We start from the raw sequence: 20,865 nt of genomic DNA on the forward strand, positions 1-20,865 counted from the left end.
ACAATTTGTCCTAAGGCAAGGTGGAGATAATACACTTCAAAGGGTAAGGTTTCAAAGGGTACAGAAGCATTGTCAGAATGGGGGAATTAGCCTATGGCTGTTCAAGCTCTTGGCCAGTAGGAGGCAATAACATGTAGATTAAGATGCCCTTTAACTGTCTGGCAGCCACAATCAGTTTCCTATTCAGGTTTGGGGAAATGCCTTTAGCCATTCCCAACAGCTGACTACATGTGTGACTCAACCCGGTTGAGTCCCTAAGTCTCATCAACCTTTTGACGAAATTCTTGAAATTATGACATGCTGGAATCGGTCTCCGGCATGCATGCACCGGGTTGCGATCGTTTCTTCTCCCGCCACCCCTAGCAAATTTTTAGTGATGACCATCTAGCGATCTTACTTTTTAGTCTACAGAACAATTGTTTTTCCCGTAAGATGTGCAAGAGGCAGGGGCCAGGGAAGAAAATAAACCACCGCAGTCCTCGGCCACAGCACCTTTCCTTCTCTTTTTAAATATATTTTTATTGATTTCAGAGAGGAAGGGAGAGGGAGAGAGATAGGAGCATCAATGATGAGAGAGAATCACTGATTGGCTGCCTCCTACATGACCCCCACTGGGGATCGAACCCACAACCTGGGCATGTGCCCTTGGCCAGAATCGAACCCGGGACCCTTCAGTCTGCAGGCTGACGCTCTATCCACTGAGCCAAACTGGCCAGGGCAACACAGCCGCACCTTTCATGTCAATCTCCTGGCAGGCGATTCCCGGGTTGGTCCAAACCTCCGAGGCTCCGCCCCTTACGTCGCTCAAGGAGACCTAGCGAGCGTGCGTGTGCACGTTGGCGTGTGCGCGCGCGACGGCACTGTTAACTGCGAGCGGGCGGGCCGGCGGGCGTCTGACGTAGCGGGAGGCGGGGTCACCGGGGCTGGCCTTGCGCGTTAGCCCGGCCCTGCGCGCTCTGACTCGGCCCCTCGGGCCTCCGGGGGGCGCTGCGGGGCGATTCCCCCTCCTCGGAGGGGCTCGGCCTGCGGGGTCCCCGCAGCAGCTGCGGGCGGGCGGGTCGGCCGCCTCCCCTTTAGCAAAGCCTCCAGGTCAGTCACCGTTTGCGCCCTTTCCTGAGAAGGAAAGACCGTCCTTCGCGTCGCTGACTGCGGCCTCGGGTGCCCGGTCCCCGCAGCCGGCACTCCCGTCGGGTCCGGGGCGCCCTCCGTGGATTTTCCCCCCGGGGTGTCGGTGATTGAGTTTGGTAAGTTGCGTTCCGGGGGAGAGAGGAGCCTTTCCCGGTGGCTGGGTGCACGCGGGTGAATGAAAGACTGACTCTCGCGCTGACCGCGGGGACGGCGGCTGCCTCTCGGGTCTCGAGTCTGCTCCTCGCGGAGCCCTGCAACCCCCGGCGCTGAGCGGGGCGTCTCCGGGAGAATAGCTGGTGCGCGCTGACTTCGCTGCGAGCAGAAGTCGAGGTGGAACCAGCCCTGAGTTCGGTGGGTTTGGACGGGCGGGTGGTTCTCGTTTAGAAATTCCCATCGGGAGGAACTCTGCCTGCAGCGGCAGGTGCACCCTTGATCTACAGTCACTGACGGTCACGATGTGTCTCGCTTGTCGTTCTGGATGTCGATTCTGGTGATGATGAGCCAGTGAGGGGCAGATTGCAGACACTCGCTTCACCCCTTAAACATGCGCCTCCTAAGAACGAGGGCTGTCTCCTTCCAAAACAGAAAGAAACTCCATTGTCCACCCGAGAAAATCAGATTCCTCCAGTTTCCCAGAAAAGTATCTTTGAGAGAAGCATCAGGGGGTTTTTTTGGAGCTAGCATCGATCCGAACAAGACCACACGTTGCATGTTGTTTTCCAATCTCTTTACTACGCCCAAAACATTTCCCTGCATTTCTTAAAATTTAATTTTGATTGTTGAAGATGCCAGGAGAGCTATACAGGGGTTGTCAATAGTAGGCTTACAGCTGTCCGCGGCGTTCCTTTGGGTTAATAAAGCTGTTGTAATAATCATAACATTCGCGTCTCTTTCCGTACTGAAACTGTAAAGCTATTTTTGCCAACCCCTGTATTGTAAGATGTCTGCGCTCTGATGCAGTGCTGTTTGCTGTGATTTTGTTTGACTTGTCTGCCTCTTGGAGTTCTTGTGAAGTCCATGTCGGATCCGGAGCAGTATTCTGTAATACAAATACAATGCAAGGTATACATGTAATTTAAAAAATGTTTACAAGTTAGAAAAATTAAAAATGCATGTGACTTTCTTTTCAATAATTTATGTAACCCAGCATACTCAGTTATCAATAGAAAATGATTAGTGAAATTAATAACTAATGTAGTCAATATAAAAGTATTGCTAGAACTCTTATTTATTTTTAAATATGTTTTTATTGATTTGAGAGAGAGAGGAAGGGAGAGGGATGGAGAAAGAGAAACATTGATGAGAGAGAAACCTCGATGGGCTGCCTCCTGCACGCCCCCGCCTGGGGATCAAGCCCAAAGCCCAGGCATGTGCCTGACTGGGAATCCAACCCGTGACCCCTTGGTTGGTGACCTCTTGGTTGGTGGGTGGGTGCTCAACCAGCAGGGCTAATAGAGCTTTTAAGAACTTTCACATTTCTTTTTTACTAACTGATTGAAATCTAGCGTGTATTTTACATTTACAGCACATCTCATGTGGATGCTAAATTTTCATTGGAAATTCTTCATCTGTATTTAGATTTTATAAAATTTACTGTTGAAAAAAGTAAATTTACAAACTCAGATGTTTCAGACATACTGAAAAGTTTTTTAGTAACGGAATCAATTTTATTTCTAAACGGAATTAAAAGTGAATAAAGTTAAAAATTCAGTTCCTCAGTGGCATTAGCTAGCCCAGGGGTGGGCAAACTTTTTGACTCAAGGGCCACCATGGGTTCTTAAACTGGACCGGAGGGCCGGAACAAAAGCATGGATGGAGTGTTTGTGTGAACTAATATAAATTCAAAGTAAACATCATTACATAAAAGGGTACGGTCTTTTTTTTTTTAGTTTTATTCATTTCAAACGGGCCGGATTCGGCCCGCGGGCCGTAGTTTGCCCACGGCTGAGCTAGCCTGTGGCTATCAAGTTGTACTACACAGGTTTAGAGACTTGAAAGTTTCCTGGGTGATGTGTGCTTCATCTCATTGGGAGACACTTAAATTCACTTAAATCCCGCTGTTCATTAGTGATGTTAAGCCACATTTTTCCTTGTGGTAATCTATGGGTGACACTTTGTTCCCCAAAGCCTTTTACCCAGTGGTTTTAGCATCAGTTATTGATTTTTGCCTTAACCTGTTTTTATTTTTTTAACCTATTTTTATATTAGGGGATACAAATGTGTTTTTTTCAAATTCTGTCATTCCTTCTTCATTCTTTAGCTGGCAGTCCTCTGTGAATAGGAGCTTTCCTTCCAACCCTCCCTTCTATACATTTTTCTTTTGTAGTCTCACAACATATTCTTGAACTTTCATTTACTATATTACAGTCAATAGCTGCCGATCAAGGAATCTTGCCGGATGTATGTCTGGTCAATTGGGCTGCTGTAACAAAAATGTGGCAGATTGGTGGCTTATAAACAACACATTTCTCAGCATTCTAGAGGCTGGGAAAACCAAGATCAAGGTGTCAGCAGATTTAGTGTCTGGTGAGGACCCACTTTGTGGTTAATAGATGGCTGTCTTTTCGTTGTGTCCTCACATGGCAGAAGGGGCAAGGGAGATCTCTGGGATCTCTTTTATAAGGGCAGTAATCCCACTAATCATGACCTCAAGGCCCTACCTCCAAATACCATCACACTGGAGATTAGGTTTCAATATATGAATTGGGGAAGGGGGTTGAGACATAAACATTTAACATTTAGTCTATAGCACCTAACTTTCGGTGTTTAGGTTTTTAATGGGATCTGTAATGTAGGCATGCAGCACCCGCATGACTGACGTTAGCCACTCAATTCAAAATTATACAATATTGTCCAGAGCCTCAGATCTTTATGACAGAGTAATATGTATTCAAACTCTAGCTCACCACTTCCTAATTGGTCATCTTAGGCTAATTACTACTCCTGTCTGAATAAGATTCCCTCAACTATTCAATGGTGGTAATTGGATGAGTTATCAATGTTTCTGGCACACGTTGGGTACTCTGTAAATTATTATTTATGTTCGGATGGTGTAGTATGGAGTTTCTTGTGGCTTTCACATATATCATTTCATTTTCTGCTTGATGACAGATGACTAATGATTGCTGCCTAAAGATTGAAAGTATGAGGCAAGACTTCCCATTACTACTTAATCAAGAGGAATTGAATTTGAAACATACTCTCTTGAAGAGACTTTGGGAACAAGAAGTGTTCAGGCAGGTTCCTCTCAGACTCACAGGATGCTGGCCATTGACCTTTCTCCTTGTGGTAAGTCCTTGTTGATGTTCCTTTCAGAGATCTTACTCTAGTCTAGCCCATGAACAGTTGTCTTGTGCAGGGTCTAAGCCAACCGTGGGCAAACTATGGCCGCGGGCCGTATCCGGCCCGTTTGAAATGAATAAAACTAAAAAAAAAAAAAGACCGTACCCTTTTATGTAATGATGTTTACTTTGAATTTATATTAGTTCACACAAACACTCCATCCATGCTTTTGTTCCGGCCCTCCGGTTCAGTTTAAGAACCCATTGTGGCCCTCGAGTCAAAAAGTTGGCCCACCCCTGGTCTAAGCAGTCCTGCTTCTAGGCTTTCTAGAAGAGGGAGATTAAGTAGATAAGAATGCCTAAATCCTGGGATTTGAGAAGGATGGGTATGTATGTATCTGTATATATAAAAGCCTAAGTGGCCATTACAACCCGTTGACCGAATGACTGGTCGCTATGACATGCACCGACCACCAGGGGGCAGACGCTCAATGCAGGAGCTGCCCCCTGGTGGTCAGTGCACTCCCACAGCCAACCTCCCCCAGCTGGCCAACCTCCCGTGGTCCTCCCCAACCCAGCCAGCCCCCACTGGCCCCAACCAGCCCTGATTGGCCCCAATCGCTGGCCAGACTGAGGGACCCCACCCGTGCACGAATTCGTGCACCAGGCCTCTAGTATTTTTATAAGAGAGGTTCTGCTTAATCATTTGATGAGTTTTATCATTGTTGGCAAACAACTCTGCCTCCCTGGATTTTAATTTCTTTATCTGTAAAATGGGATTATTAAATTCTTCCTCTTATTTATTAAATCCAAAACTACTTTTCTGATTTCAGATAAGATGGGCTGCTTGGGCATTTTATGGGAGCTGTATGTGTATGTGTATGTGTTTGTCTATCCGTCCATCCAAATGTGTATGTGTGTGTCCATCCATTTAGAATTAGTGTGAAATGGTGCTTCCAGGTTTGTGAATGTGGAAACTAGGCAATCTAAGTTTGTTTGTTTTTATATTTTTACTGATTTTTTTTTTAGAAAGAGAGGAAGGGGGAGGGATAGAAGATAGAAACATTGATGAGAGAGAAACATCAATCGGGGGGCAGCCTAAGTTTTCAGATTTAATTTCTTCTCAAGGTTGTCTATTTTCAGACTTTTTCTGTCTTCATTAAGAGAAGCCCAAGGGGAAAAAGATTATCACTGGATGTCTGACACATTATTCTCAGGTAAATAGGAAATGTATTCCTTTATTAAAACATATACTTCATCCTACCAGGTAGACATGTTTCCTTCTAGTGGGTTGGAGCTTCTTTTTAAAAATATATATTTTTTTATTGATTTTAGGATGGAAGAGAGAGGGGGAGAGAGAGAGAAATATCAATGATGAGAGAGAATCATTGATTGCCTGCCTACTGCACGCCCCCTACTAGGGATCAAGCCTGTAACCTGAGCATGTACCCTTGACTGGAATCGAACCCAGGACCCGTCAGTCCACAGGCTCTATCCACTCAGTCAAACCAGCTAGGGCTAGAATGGAGCTTCTTAATACAAATAGGACCTGCTAAGGGACTGAGTCCCCAGTTTAATTTTCTCAGGTCTCAGGGCTTCTCATGTGGTTGACAGATTACATAGGGAAATGATACTGTTATCCCAGTATTTACTAGTTTAGTCTGATTCTGTGCTCTAAGTGTGTGCTCTAATTTTGTTATGATACACAGAGAGTGGGCATGCCTACTCAGAATTTGTGATTCTGAGGACACACAAAGGAAAGATGTATGTTCAGGACTATGCTAAATCCTGTCAATAGAGAAAAATAAGACCAGAAGGGGTCACAGTCTAGTTGTGGGAGATAATTACATTCATTCAGGTGAAAGAAATGCTCTTAAAGCTGTGTGACTGAATGAGATTACTAGTGAATATGTCCAAGTAGAGAGAAGGGGCATGAGGACCATTGAGCCATGGGGGAGATGATGATGGGAAAACATGGAACCCTGTCAGGCATAGGGTCTCCCTCTTTCTCCAGTGAATGTTGATCGAGGCAATTGCCTGATGCTAGAACATTTGTGACAGTGACCTTTGAGGATGTAGCTTTGGAATTCAACCAGGAGGAATGGACTTTGCTAGTTTAAACTCAGAGAAATCTATACAGAGATGTGGTGCTGGGGAACTATGAGAATCTGGTTGCAGTAGGTAGGACTGGTACCATTTCTTCATTTAAATTTTTTCTGGAACAAATATTTCTTAAGTGACTCTATTACAGGCACTCTGCTGATTAATGGGAATGCCCCGGTAGACAGAGAAGTCATTGTTTCTGCTCTTACAGACCTTACTCTCAAGCGGCTTTCTCATGAAAATGAAGATTTGTTCATTGTACTAGTTTTATTTTCTCTATGGATAGAAGGCTTAAGACCTCAAAAATGTATATACAAGTTTGAGCCTGGATTTCAGGTAAATACCAGCAACCCTTTTTAAGTATATTGAGAGAGAGAGAGTATGTGTTTGCTTTTGAAAGTTTTAGTGTCATTTGGAAGTTTACTGGTATGGTAGAGTTACATGAAAATTTTGTTGTTTCTCAAGTTATAACCAACAGTATTTGATATCCCTGAAGAGCAGAATCTTGGCCCGTGATTTATGAAAGTATTTGATATCCCTTTCCATGTTCTTAACATGAAGGACCTTTCAGTGAGAGGAAGACATCAACTATGCACACGTGGTCTGATCTTTCAGGTGGAACAAAGAGAAGTGCTGAAGACAGTGGGGAAAAGTTCTTCAAAGTGAGGGAAAAGGCATATGTGATTCTTTTTTTTTTTTTTTAATCTTTATTGTTAAAAGTATTACATATGTCCCCTTTTTTCCCCTATTGACCTCTTCTAGCCCACCCCCGACCCCAGCCCCAGGCCTTCAACACCCTATTGTTTGTGTCCATGGGTTATGCATATATGCATACAAGTTCTTTGGTTGATCTCTTCAGGCACACACCCACCCTCCCTGCCTTCCCTCTGAGATTTGACAGTCTGTTCCTTCCTTCTGTTTCTATGAATCTATTTTGTTCATCAGTTTATTTTATTCACTGGATTCCACTTTTTTTTTTAAATATATTTTATTGATTTTTTTACAGAGAGAAAGGGAGAGAGATAGAGAGTTAGAAACATCGATGAGAGAGAAACATCGATCAGCTGCCTCCTGCACATCTCCCACTGGGGATATGCCCGCAACCAAGGCACATGCCCTTGACCGGAATCGAACCCGGGACCCTTCAGTCCGCAGGCCGACGCTCTAGCCACTGAGCCAAACCAGTTTCGGCGGATTCCACTTTTGAGTGAGATCATATTATACTTATCTTTCTCTGACTGGCTTATTTCACTTCCATGTTTAATTTTTTGAGGAAACTCCATATTGTTTTCCACAGTGGCTGCACCAGTCTGTATTCCCACCAACACGTACTAGGGTTCCCTTTTTCCCACATCCTCCCTAACACTTGTCATTTGTTGATTTGTTGATGATAGCCATTCTGACAGGTGTGAGGTGGTGCCTCATTGTCGTTTTAATTTGCATCTCTTGGATAATCAGTGACTGAGCGTTTTTTTCATATGTCTCTTGGCATTCTAAATGTCCACTTTGGAGAAGTGTCTATTTAGATCCTTTGCCCATTTTTTTTATTGGATTGTTTGTCTTCCTTTTGTTAAGTTGTATGAATTCCCTATATATTTTGGAAATTAACTCCTTATCGGATATATCATTGGCAAATATGTTCTCCCATGCTCTTTCATTTTGTTGATGGTTTCTTTTTCTGTGCAGAAGCTTTTTATTTTTATGCAATCCATTTGTTTATTTTCTTCTTAGTTTCCTTTGCCCTAGGACAGTGGTCAGCAAACTCATTAGTCAACAGAGCCAAATATCAATAGTACTTCTTCAAAATAGACTCGCCCAGGCCAAAAACCGACTTCTGCGCATGGGCCTCGAAGTTTCAATCGCACTGTACGTGTGCTCCCACACGTGGTATTTTGTGGAAGAACCACACTCAAGGGGCCAAAGACCCGCATGTGGCTCGCGAGCCGCAGTTTGCCGACCACTGCCCTAGGAGATGTATTGGTAAAGATATTGCTACGAGAGATGTCTGAGATTTTGCTGCCTATGGTTTCTTCTAAGACTTTTATGGTTTTACAACTTACATTTAAGTCTTATCAATTTTGAGTTTATTCTTGTGTATGGTGTAAGTTGGTGGTCTAGTTTCATTTTTTTACATGTACCTGTCCAATTTTCCAAACACCATTTATTGAAGAGACTGTCTTTATTCCATTATATGCTCTTGCCTCCTTTGTCAAGTATTAATTGAGCAATTACCTAATTATTGCCTTGTAAATTGTATAAGATATTATTGCCTCTACTAATATTAGTAATAGGCAATCATAGGAAACCAAGTATATTGAAGTATAGTGTAAGTAGCCAGAATCTTCATAAGTGTGTCCAATACCTGGAATATTTGGAGTCAGATTGGAATTCTCTTTTTGAATAGCAGAACTGACTTTTAAAACCTCAGTGTTTTCTCTTTGGGCAGTGAGTTATTTGGGGCTGGAGAGACCTGGAGCCTCTCTGAAGGGTTCAGCACAGTCCAGATTATTTAATTTTTTACATTTTTATTATGGTAAATCTATAACATAAAATTTGCCATTATAACCATTTTAAAACACACAATTCAATGGCATTAATTATATTCACAATATCATGCAACCATCACCATCTTGTTCATTTTTTAAAATTATTTTAGGGCTATTCAGTTTATATAGAGAGAGCAGCAATTTTCAACGAGTGTACCCCAAGAATTTTTTAATCCTCATCGGAGGATTTTTTTTTCCCCACTGATTTTCAGACAGAGTGGAAGGAAGGGAGGGAAGGGCAGGGAAAGAGAAAGAAGCATCAATGTGAGAGACACATCAGTTGGTTGCCTCCCACATGCACCCCAAGAATATTTTTTCCCATTGATTTCCAGACAGTGTGGACGGAAGGGAGGAGTTGGGGCGGGGGGGGGAGAGAGAGAGAGAGAGAGAGAGAGAGAGAGAGAGAGAGAGAGAGAGTTGCCTCCTGCTCTCGCCCCCCACCACAGCCAGGATTGAACCCACAACCCAGGTATGTGCCCTTAACAGGGAATCAAACCCATTCGGTCCCCGGGGCAACACTCTAATTACTGACCAAAACTGGCCAAGGCAAGATCCTTTTTGAGGCCTGGATAATGTTTATGTTTTGTCTGTGCTCAGACATGATTACAGAGTGGCCCTGTCTCTGTTGCTGTTGTTAAATCCTGAATGTCAGGGGCTGCTTTTCTCTTTACCAATACCATGTACCCTATTTGTGTTCAGTTCACTCCAAATGTCTCAAACTGTGTTTTTACAGTTGGCGTTGTTGGAATCAAGATTTAAGGTGCACACGTTGCAGTGAATGTTTATGTGTCTTTATCAGTAACAGTTCACCTGTCCTCTTTCTACCCCAAAATGGGTTGGCTAATTGTTTCCTCAGATGTCATTTAACATGTCCCTGGGTTTCTCCTCTTCCCCTTTCCCATAAACTGTTAATTAGGTTAAAGGATTTGTCAGATTGTGTTTTTTGGAGGCAAAAATATTCTATAGTTGTTGCTGTTTCTTGTTGCATCATGTCAGAACTCACATGATATCCAGATGCCTCTTTTGTGATGTTAATATTTATCAGTTGATTCTGGTGTCAGCTCAATCCTTCATTTATAAAGTTCTTCAGCTTATTTATGAAGTCTTAAATTATCCCCTAGTTAATAAGATCTTTATTAATTGCAAAAGGGAAAAGGGGTAACCCCATCTATCTTTGAGAGGCTCCTTGCTTTCTGCTATAAGATGTTCCAGGATCATCGTGAACATCTCCTGTTTTACATTGGACTCAGCTATTTCCAAAATGAGTCCTGGTTTCTCTCATAGGCAAATGGCATTTAGAAGCATTTTGACACTAGAGGGGTTCATTGCTCTTGAGTTGTTACTGACTCTAGGCATTTTTTTGTGGTTCATTTTAGGAAAAAGTTTAAAAAAATAAATAATAAATATATACTATATTCCCAATTCCTAATTGTTCTTGGATAGGGAGATATAAAATCTTAAGAGCAAACTGTGTGTATGTATATGTGCCTGTGTGTGCGGTTACTCTGCAGCTAGTGTGAGGAAGTTGCAGGTCTGTAACTGTTGACTGTCAGGCCTAGACTCTCATGGTTTCTTTCTTTTTCTCTAGCTCTGCTTGCTCAGAACTCTGCCAGGTGAGGAGGGAGACACAGAAAGGGAAGAATGGGTGCAGGATTGCTGACATCTTGGTCACAGGTATGTGGGAAATTATACTCTTTCAGAAAAAAAAAACCACAAAAAACAAAACAAAACATTGCTGTCCCCAAAGAACACATCTCTTGCCCATGACCCACAGCTTCCCAGTCCTACTGGGCCGGCCTCAGGCTTCCTCAGTTCTCTGGGCTTCTTAGAATGGGAGAGCAAATGCCTTACGAAAGGCTTCTATTACTACAACATTTGTTAATGTTTTTCCAGATAGTCCTCCAGATTGAGTATGTTTTATATACTGTGGGGTGCTATGAAGGAAAAGAGAGATTTTTCACTAGAGGAAACATTTGTTCATTTTCCAAATATGTTTTCTCATCCTGTTGTACACTCAGTCTGTACTAGATCTTGAATAAGATTTTAAGAGTCCTCAGAATCTAAGTGTGGAAATATCAAGTCAACTGTGTGTTAGAAAAGCTGGTCAAACCATGAGCTTGAATGAGATGGTCCAGGGAGTGAGAGTGAGAGAGGAGAGTTCCAAGAACTGAGCTCTGGGGCAGACCATGAGAGGCTTCCAAAGCATGTCTGAGCTTCCAGTGCACTGAGTCTCCTTCCCCAGTCCTGGAAGCCTCTCTCACCATTCTTTTGGCTCAGTGGATGAAGAATGGTTGGCTAAGGCAGAATGTGTGTGACGTTTCAGGACTTGGTGACCTTTGAGGAAGTAGCGGTGGACTTCTCTCAGGAGGAGTGGGCACTCCTGAACTCTGCTCAGAAAATCCTGTACAGAGATGTGATGATGGAGAACTTTAGGAACCTGGCCTCTGTGGGTAAGATTGGCCTCATTTATTCATCTCTACATGCAGCAGATAGTTTATCATATATCATGTTCCAGGATCTGTGAAAAGAATAACAAGTTCTGCCAGGTGTGGCTCAGTTGCTTGAGTGTCCTCCCATGCACCAAAGGTTGCCGGTTTGATTCCTGGGTTTTAGGTTTGGTCCCCAGTAGGAGGTAGCTGATCAATGTTTTGCTTTCACATCCATGTTTCTCTCTCTCTCTCTCTCTCTCTCTCTCTCTCTCTCTCTCTCTCTCTCTAAAACTCAATTAAAAAAAATCTTTTTTTAAAATAAGAAAAGAATAACAATATGTGGTGAACCCCAAATGGGTGGTTCCTGCCCTTATGGGGCAGTCTCATGGCTTCCCATGAAAATGCACTGAATTCATTTTCTCTATCATTAAAAGATTAGGTAATTTGCATTGTATATCTGATCTTCGCCTTGGATTTCAAGGGTCAGTCCCATAAGAGACATGGAATATGGTGTTTGTTTTGGGGCCCTGTGAAAGCTCTCTGATCCGATCTGTTTTGCTGCTCCTAAAGTTGCACTTGCCACTTCAGACCAGAGTATTGGAATCAGTTTTATGGAAAGATTTCTTGCCTCCTTCTCAGTGCTCCAAAATCACATCTTTTTCATTAGCAGGGTATCATCTCTGCAAATACAGTCTTACCACTGAGCTGGAGCAGTAAGAACTGAGGCCAGGGAAGAGAAGAATTCTCCAAGGGGCCTGTTCAGGTGAGCCCCAAGCAGAAGGGAGTCACTGTGTGGAGCAGCCATAACTGGTGGTGCATTTCGGAATGGCAATATGGGAAAAGGACGCTGAGGCGATTTTGTGGGCTTTCCTTCTTTCAACATATTTCCATTCATTCCTGTTCTGATTTGATCTCAGAAAGACTTTTAATTCCTCTTTATTTTAAAAAAAATATTTTTTTTTATGTATTTCAGAGAGGAAGGGAAAGGGAGAGAGAGATAGAAACTAATGATGATGAGAAAGAATCATTGATCAGCTGCCTCCTGCACACCCCACACTGGGGATTGAGCCCCCAACACAGGCATATGCCCTGAGAACCTTGACCTCCTGCTTCATAGGTCCACACTCAACCATTGAGCCATGCTAGCGAGCTTAATTTCTCTTTCAATTTCACATTTCCTTGAATAATTTCTGTTCAGTCCTCCCTACTTTGCTTTCCAGGTAATACCCTCTCTTATTGTCTCAAACCTCCAGAATCCTTTCTAAGTAAAATACCTCCCATTTCCATTGCTTGTTCTTGTCAGTTACTCTGGTCATTGGTTTCATCTTCTCATTCACATTTTTCTTTCTATATTTAGTGTTATTATTTGAAAACAAATCCACAGAGTATTTACCTTATTTTTTCTTTCATCCCTACTTTTTTCTCCCAATAGTTATAAAAATTTTCCTCCTTCAGTTTCAGGCTGGGCTACTCAACTTAAATCAAAACATTCAATTGCTATGCAGAATGTTCCTGAGGAAAAAACTTCTAACGGCATAAAAATGGTAAGATTTACTAGGGATGGCTTTTTATATTATGAGAAGTCTGTAAATTTCAGTAAATTAAAACAGCAGCAGCACCCATACAAGGAGAGGCAGTTGAAGCAAGTGGCAGAGAGCTGTCTCAGGGAAGACTATGAATCTCTCAGAATTTGAGAAATCTCCAATCCTACCTCAACACTTGCTGCCTCACAGTAAGCAGCTTCAAAGAGAATACCAAAGAATAAACATTTACTTAAATGTGATTTGTTTTTAATTAATACATAAGTCATTTATTCCTTACTCACCATTATAGAAACTCTGTATTTAGGATGCCCTTTGATTGGAATGAATACAGTGAGGCTTGGGAAGCATTCAGCTCATTCAAATTGAAGGAATTACTAGGGCAAAAATCGTACATATGCCATAGAATTGGTAAAAATGTCAGTCATAATAATGGACTTCTTATATGTGGCAGAATCCACATGGAAACGAATTCTCATAAGTGTAATGAAAGTAAGAAAGCTTTAGTTCACCTTTTAATCCTTATTCAACAGGCACCAACTCACCCTTTGGAATTTGATCACTATGGAAAATTCTTCAGAAAGAACTGTCACCTTATTTGTACAAGATATTGCAAGGGACAGAAATGCTACAAATATAAAGAATACAGGAAAGATTTTGACCATTTCTTAACTCTTAGGAGTCATATGAGTACTCACTCTGAAGACAACATTTCTGAATTTATTGACTGTGGCAGAGTTTTCAATCTAGAGTCATCCTGTAGGGAACACTCAAGAACTCTCACAGGAGAGAAATCTGAGTGTAATCAATGTCTTCTGTCCTTCAGCTTACACTCTTCCTTTTCAGGACATGTGCAAAACCCTATTGGAGAGAAACTCTGTGAATGCAGTGACTATGGACAAAGACCTTCCCTTAGAGTGCACAAAAACTCGTGTACTGAGAAGGGAAGCTTAAAATGTGATAAACATGGGAAGGTTTTTACTGGCCCCTTGTCCCTTCAGAAATGTGAGAGACTTCACACTGCAGAGAAACCTTATGAATGTAGTGACTGTGGGAAAATATTCATTTTTCACTCTTCCCTTAAGAAACATGTGAGATCACACACTGGAGAGAAGCCTTATGAATGTAATCATTGTGGAAAATTCTTCAGCCAGAGCTCTCATCTTAATGTGCACAAAAGAACTCACACTGGAGAGAAACCCTATGACTGTAAGGAATGTGGCAAGGCTTTCACTGTTCCTTCCTCCCTCCAAAAACATATGAGAACCCACACTGGAGAGAAGCCCTATGAATGCAGCGACTGTGGGAAAGCCTTTATTGATCAGTCATCCCTTAAGAAACATCAACGCTCTCACACTGGAGAGAAACCTTATGAGTGTGATCAATGTGGAAAATCCTTCAGCACGGGCTCTTATCTTATTGTGCACAAGAGAATGCACACTGGAGAGAAAACGTATGAATGTAGAGAATGTGGGAAGGCCTTTAGGAATTCTTCTTGCCTGAGGGTACATGTGAGAACTCACACAGGAGAAAAGCCCTATAAATGTATTCACTGTGGAAAAGCATTCAGCACCAGCACTAACCTTATAATGCACAAGCGAATACATACCGGGCAAAAACTTTAAGAATGAAATGACTACAGGCTAGCTTTAAATGGCCCTTCACACCTCATTCCTCAATCTAGAACTCACACTGGAGAGAAACCTCATTGTGACCAATGGTGAAAGCCTTTAGGCACAACTCTCGACTTAACCTTATACAGGGAGCAACCTTGTAAGTGTTACAGTTCTGTGAATGTCTTTATCAGTGAGTGTTTCATCCTTAAAGTTTGACAACTCATTAATTGAGTATTAAATGTAGAAGAACCAAGATGGCGGCATAGGTTAACGCTGGAGTTTGCTGCTTTGAACAACTACTTCAAAAGTGAAACTAAAAGACAGAACGGACATCACCCAAAACCACTGGAACGCTGGCTGAATGGAAGTCCTACAACTAGGAGGAAAGAGAAACGCATACGGACACTCAGAGGAGGCGCAGTGCTGAAGTCAAATTCTGAGGTGCGGAGTGCGCGCGCAGAGCGGGCTGGCGGCGGAGGGCGCGGTTGGCGTTTTCAATCGGGAGGGAGTCGCAGACTCTGAGCTCCAGATCCGGGCGAGTCTTTAGGGACCCAGACTCAAACGGGAGAAGCGGGACTGCCTGGCTTCAGTCAGAGCGAGTGCAGCTTTCTCTCCGAGCTTTGCAGCGGGTGCTGGGACTCAGAGAGGCAGAGCCCCTGGGGACAGGACTGAGAGCCGCCATCACTGCTCTCTCCGGCCCACCCTGTTGATCCTGTGCAACCCGCCCCGCCCAAGCCCTGCACACAGGCATTTGCCGGATAGCCTCAGGCAAACGCCAGATTAGCACCTCCCTAGAGGACAGAAGTTCTCTCACTGCTGACACAGCTGATTCTCATAGCCACTTGGCCTGGAGGTCAAACCCTCCCTGGAATTAGCTACAAGATTTAACTATAAGACTGCGCACAAAGACCACTAGGGGGTGCACCAAGGAAGCATAACAAAATGCGGAGACAAAGAAACAGGACAAAATTGTCAATGGAAGATCTAGAGTTCAGAACCACACTTTTAAGGTCTCTCAAGAACTGTTTAGAAGCCGCCGATAAACTTAATGAGATCTACAAGAAAACTAATGAGACCCTCGATGTTATATTGGGGAATCAACTAGAAATTAAGCATACACTGACTGAAATAAAGAATATTATACAGACTCCCGACAGCAGAACAGAGGAGCGCAAGAATCAAATCAATGATTTGAAATGCGAGGAAGCAAAAAACACCCAACCGGAAAAGCAAAATGAAAAAAGAATCCAAAAATGCGAGGATAGTGTAAGGAGCCTCTGGGACAGCTTCAGGCGTACCAACATCAGAATTATAGGGGTGCCAGAAGATGAGAGAGAGCAAGATATTAAAAACCTATTTGAAGAAATCATGACAGAAAACTTCCCTCACCTGGTGAAAGAAATGGACTTACAGGTCCAAGAAGCACGGAGAACCCCAAACAAAAGGAATCCAAAGAGGACCACACCAAGACACATCATAATTAAAATGCCAAGAGCAAAAGACAAAGAGAGAATCTTAAAAGCAGCAAGAGAAAGAAACCCAGTTACCTACAAGGGAATACCCATACGACTGTCAGCTGATTTCTCAACAGAAACTTTGCAGGCCAGAAGGGAGTGGCAAGAAATATTCAAAGTGATGAATACCAAGAACCTACAACCAAGATTGCTTTATCCAGCAAAGCTATCATTCAGAATTGAAGGTCAGATAAAGAGCTTCACAGATAAGGAAAAGCTAAAGGAGTTCATCACCACCAAATCAGGATTATATGAAATGCTGAAAGGTATCCTTTAAGAAGAGGAAGAGGAAGAAAAAGGTAAAGATACAAATTATGAACAACAAATATGCATCTATCAACAAGTGAATCTAAGAATCAAGTGAATAAATAATCCGATGAACAGAATGAACTGGTGATTATAATAGAATGAGGGACATAGAAAGGGAATGGACTGACTATTCTTGGGGGGGAAAGGGGTGTCGGAGATGCGGGAAGAGACTGGACAAAAATCGTGCACCTATGGATGAGGACAGTGGGTGGGGAGTGATTGCGGATGGTGGGGCGGGAACTGGGAGGAGGGGAGTTATGGGGGGAAAAAAGAGGAACAAATGTAATAATCTGAACAATAAAGATTTAATTAAAAAAAAAAAATGTAATGTAGCATTCTAAATTTCCCTTGATTTACATCACAGAAGTTTTGATCAATAATGTTTTCATTGTAATTTAGTACTTAATATTGTCCAATTCTCATCAAGATGTCTTGGATCTATACAAGATTCTTGGATTTAGAAATGTGTTTTAGTGTGAAAACTGCATATTTTAATTATTTTTTAGTTATAGAATTCTAATTTAATTTCATTGTGCACTCAATATATGGTCTTCATGATATAGATTCTAAATTACACATACTCAGATAGAAAATGGTTGGAGATTTGCTTTGTGGCCTAATGTGTCAGATAGAACCAGTTGCTGTTTCATATTCATTGCTCCCTTCCTTAAAGTAACAGAACTACAATTGTGTTCAAGTTGGCAGTGTGGACAGTTTGTTAAGGAATTATCTAGCTTTCCTTGCAGCTATGAGTGCCCATGAGCCCACAGTCCTGGCCAATGAGAAAGAGTGAGAGCTGCTCCTGGGTTTTAAAAAGAAACCCATGAAATGGGAGCATCTCATCTGGTATTTTCTCATAACATTTTCCATTTATCTTTTCTCTTCTTCTTTCTTAGGAAATAAACCAAAAGGATGGCAGTCATAGGCTACTGATTATACAGCAAGGAAATACAATAGTATTTGGCTGTACCAACCCTGGGTTGCTTGTTTCTGGACTTCATGTAACATGAAAAAAAAAAAAAAAAAAAAAGCTCCAAACTGGTTTAAACCACTCTTGTGGGAAGATTCTGTTACAACAGATTTCACTCTCAATTGATAGATCTCATATGTGGCCAGGTTTTATGAATCCTTCAAGTATAGTTGAAAACAATGTATATTCTGTAATCATCAGGTATAATAGATTTATCTGATAGATAAACCTTACTCTGTTTATTAAATCTGTATCGTTACAAACCTTATCTCCTGGTCAACCAATGGTTGCTGATACCATTATGCCAATAGGAATTCCCAGTTTGGGGTATAGCAAAGAAGGAAAATTTATTTAGTACAAAACAGCTCCATTGTGAAACAGCACAGCTGTGGAATACCTTACTACTGTTATACCTCAATTATGAAGCAGCAGGACAGCATGGCTGTTTAGAGGCTCTGGGGCTAGGTGGCCCTGGGGCAAGGCCCTGCTTTGGCTAGGCAGCTCTGTCCTGCTCTGTTCTACCTCACTCAGCCCCTGTGCTGGTATGCTCAGCTCTGCTCCAGTGAGACACTTTCCAAGTTTTAGCTCCAGCAAGTCTTGTCATTTTTTTTTTTAATTATTTTATTGGTTTTTTACAGAGAGGAAGGGAGAGGGACAGAGAGTTAGAAACATTGATAAGAGAAACATCGCAAGTCTTGTCTTCAGGGGAATGGGGAAGTGTCCTCCCAGAGGCAGAGAGGACTTGACTTACATAGACAGAAGTCCCTGTCCCTGGTCTTTGGTTAATCCGCCCTCATGCAAAGGAGGACTCCAAATCCTTGCAGTTTGACTGGTCTAAAAAGCACTGCCCTGACTGGTCCCAAGGGAGCTATTCTGATTGGTCAGTGAAGATGTTGATGAATATGGCTGCACAGCTCCTATTGGATGGGAAAATCTCAGTCCTATTGGTTGAAATAGGATTCTAGGAATTCCTCTGTGAGGACTGGCTTGCAGAAACACAGTGCAGGAAGCTTAATGTGGGCTTCTCCCTAAAGTGTGGTTTGTGTGAGAGTACTCTGTATAGAAATGGCTGCTAGGCTCTGTTTAAAAAATCAAGTCCAGTTAAGCCACCAGGAGCCCTTCTTAGTAGGTATCTTCTTTCTTAGGGTCCACACAACTTACCCTCAAGTAGTTCACCAAAAAATGTATGTCTTTAGAGAGGGAACCAACACATAAAATGCTAAAATGGATAAATCTACTTTATAGTCCTGGGCCAGTTGTGGGATAGGCACAGAATCAGCAAGGAAGTGTGCACTCCTGTGGATTGGCTGTGGGCAACAGATTGGAAAGTGCATGCATAGATAAGTGGAAGCTCCTGGGGTTCAATGGTGCCTGGATATTCTCTCGTTTGTTTAGTAGTGGAAATAGCCATGTGGAAGTTAATCTAAAGTTCCAACAGACAGACAGGAATGGGGGCAGCCTTTTGTCAGAGCTGGCCCAAAGCTATTAACAGGCTAACTATTTTGTCTTTTTCTCTCATTCTCTGGTGTTGTAATTTAATTTAGAGCATCTCAATTTTTTTCTTGTTGGTTTCAGAGTTAGGAATTTCTTCCTGAGGGATGTGTTAAATGTTACAAGGACCCTACTCCTCAGAATCAGATAGGAAAAAAAAAAATGAAGTGAATGAGAGAGGTCCCTATTTCTAGAAAGAGACATTGCAATTTCATTAGTGACATTGCTACTGTAAAATCAAGCATTTTGAAAATATCCCCTAGTATTTCTTGGGTACATGATGTCACTGCTGACCTCAACGAGAACAAATGTGATGGAGGCAGAAAGATGCCAGATGAGTTGAAGAGAGTGGAAATGGAAAGTATAGGCCTATTTTTTTTTAAAATCCACCAAGTAAATTTGAAGAATAGGCTTTATTGAGTGATAAAGGAATCAGCCAGCATCCCATCCAACAACCAGAAGGGTTGTGCAAGTGGAGGTTTTATTAGGGAAAAGGGTGAGGCAAATGAGTCATTAGCAAAAAGGGGGGAGGTATTTTAAGCCAAGCCATCTTCTTTTGGGAGAAGGGAACTGCAAAGTCTAACTATCAAGGTCTTCACACAAGTGACCCCATTTTAGGACTGTGGTTTTCTCATTAATAGCCGCAATATCCAAAAATTTGCAACAGTACCCAAAGAAAAATGTTTCATTTTCATTGAAAGATAGGGGAATGTAGAAGATTCCTATGACATTAGACATGATAATATTGCATGCAAACTTTGGGGGAAAACTGGATAAGGAAGGAAAAAGTGATAGTGTAAATTCCCTGGAACGTTCAGAAGAGATGGAATAATTATACAAATAATCATTGAATGACAGTGGTGGTTAATGTTGTGATGGCATAGTTTCCAATGAGAGCATATAGTTTCCAATGAGGCCCTATAACTGAGAACTGAAGAATCCTGGGTGAGATTCAGCCAAGCATCAGCTTGTCGAACTGCCAATTCCCGAAGCAGCAACTTCTTCTCATTCTATACAATTACTTTATTTACACTGCCAACCATGCAGACAGATGGACACCAGACCAATATAATTGACCTCTGAGATAATAGGTCCTGTAGACCCCTCAACTCAAAATTAAACTGACATTTTTCCTCCCTAAAATGTTGCTTTTCCTTTTATTACCATCACTGTAAAAGCTACACCATTAACTCTGGCACCCATGCATTTGTTTCCAGTGGTTCTCAATGAGGCTGAGTTTGCCCCTACAGGACAATTGGCAATGTCTGGAGATGTTTCTGGTTGTAACAGTACAGAGTTGGCATCTAGTGGGTAGTCCACAGGAACCTCTTAAAAATCTCACAGAACATGAGACAGCTACTCACAAATAATTATATAGACCAGAATGTCAATATTGTCATGAATTAGAAATGCTAATAGACTCTTGAGAACTAATGCTAAAAAATTTTTCTAAAAAATCCCAGCCATCGTCTTATTTTATAATGATATTAAAAATATTATCTGAAAGAAATCTCACAGTCTTGCTCTGTTGTTCTATTGCATCTTTTTTATTGTGGTTAAATATACATAACATACTAGTAAAATACACTATTTTAACCATTTTTAGGCATACAGTTCTATCGATTTGACATCAAGAACATTCAGTCTCCAGCCAATGAGGTTCAGTGGTTGAGCGTTGACCCATGAACCAGGAGGTTGCTGGTTTGATTCCCAGTCAGGGCACATAGCCCAGGTTGTGGGCTTGATTCCCAGTAGAGGGCGTGCAGGAGACAGCCTATTGACGTTTCTATCTCTCCCTTTCTCTCTCTGAACTTAGTAAAAACATACTTTTTTAAAAAAGAACATTCACTTTGTTTTACAACCATCACCACCATCCATCTCCAGAATTTTTTCCTCTTCCCAATTGAAACTCTACCCATTAAACATGAGCTCCCCAG

General features: G+C 42.1%; 1 protein-coding gene across 2 annotated transcripts; it reads left to right on the top strand.

Annotated features, from left to right (window-relative positions):
* The first annotated feature begins 901 nt into the window (after nucleotides 1-901).
* LOC308519544 (zinc finger protein 177-like) lies at nucleotides 902-20,438 on the top strand. Of its 2 annotated transcripts, XM_081091566.1 has the most exons (7): nucleotides 902-1,244; nucleotides 4,240-4,416; nucleotides 10,647-10,732; nucleotides 11,382-11,508; nucleotides 12,155-12,250; nucleotides 12,943-13,031; nucleotides 13,562-20,438. In XM_081091566.1, the coding sequence occupies exons 6-7, from the start codon at nucleotides 12,987-12,989 to the stop codon at nucleotides 14,651-14,653; spliced, it is 1,137 nt and encodes a 378-aa protein (XP_080947692.1). In that variant the 5' UTR covers nucleotides 902-1,244; nucleotides 4,240-4,416; nucleotides 10,647-10,732; nucleotides 11,382-11,508; nucleotides 12,155-12,250; nucleotides 12,943-12,986; the 3' UTR covers nucleotides 14,654-20,438. The 2 variants fall into 2 exon arrangements, with proteins under 2 accessions (XP_080947692.1, XP_080947691.1); XM_081091565.1 differs by lacking the exon at nucleotides 12,155-12,250.
* Nucleotides 20,439-20,865: the final 427 nt, after the last annotated feature.

The sequence above is a fragment of the Myotis nattereri genome (assembly GCF_964212035.1).
Source record: "Myotis nattereri genome assembly, chromosome: 5".
Taxonomy (NCBI): Eukaryota; Metazoa; Chordata; class Mammalia; order Chiroptera; family Vespertilionidae; genus Myotis; species Myotis nattereri.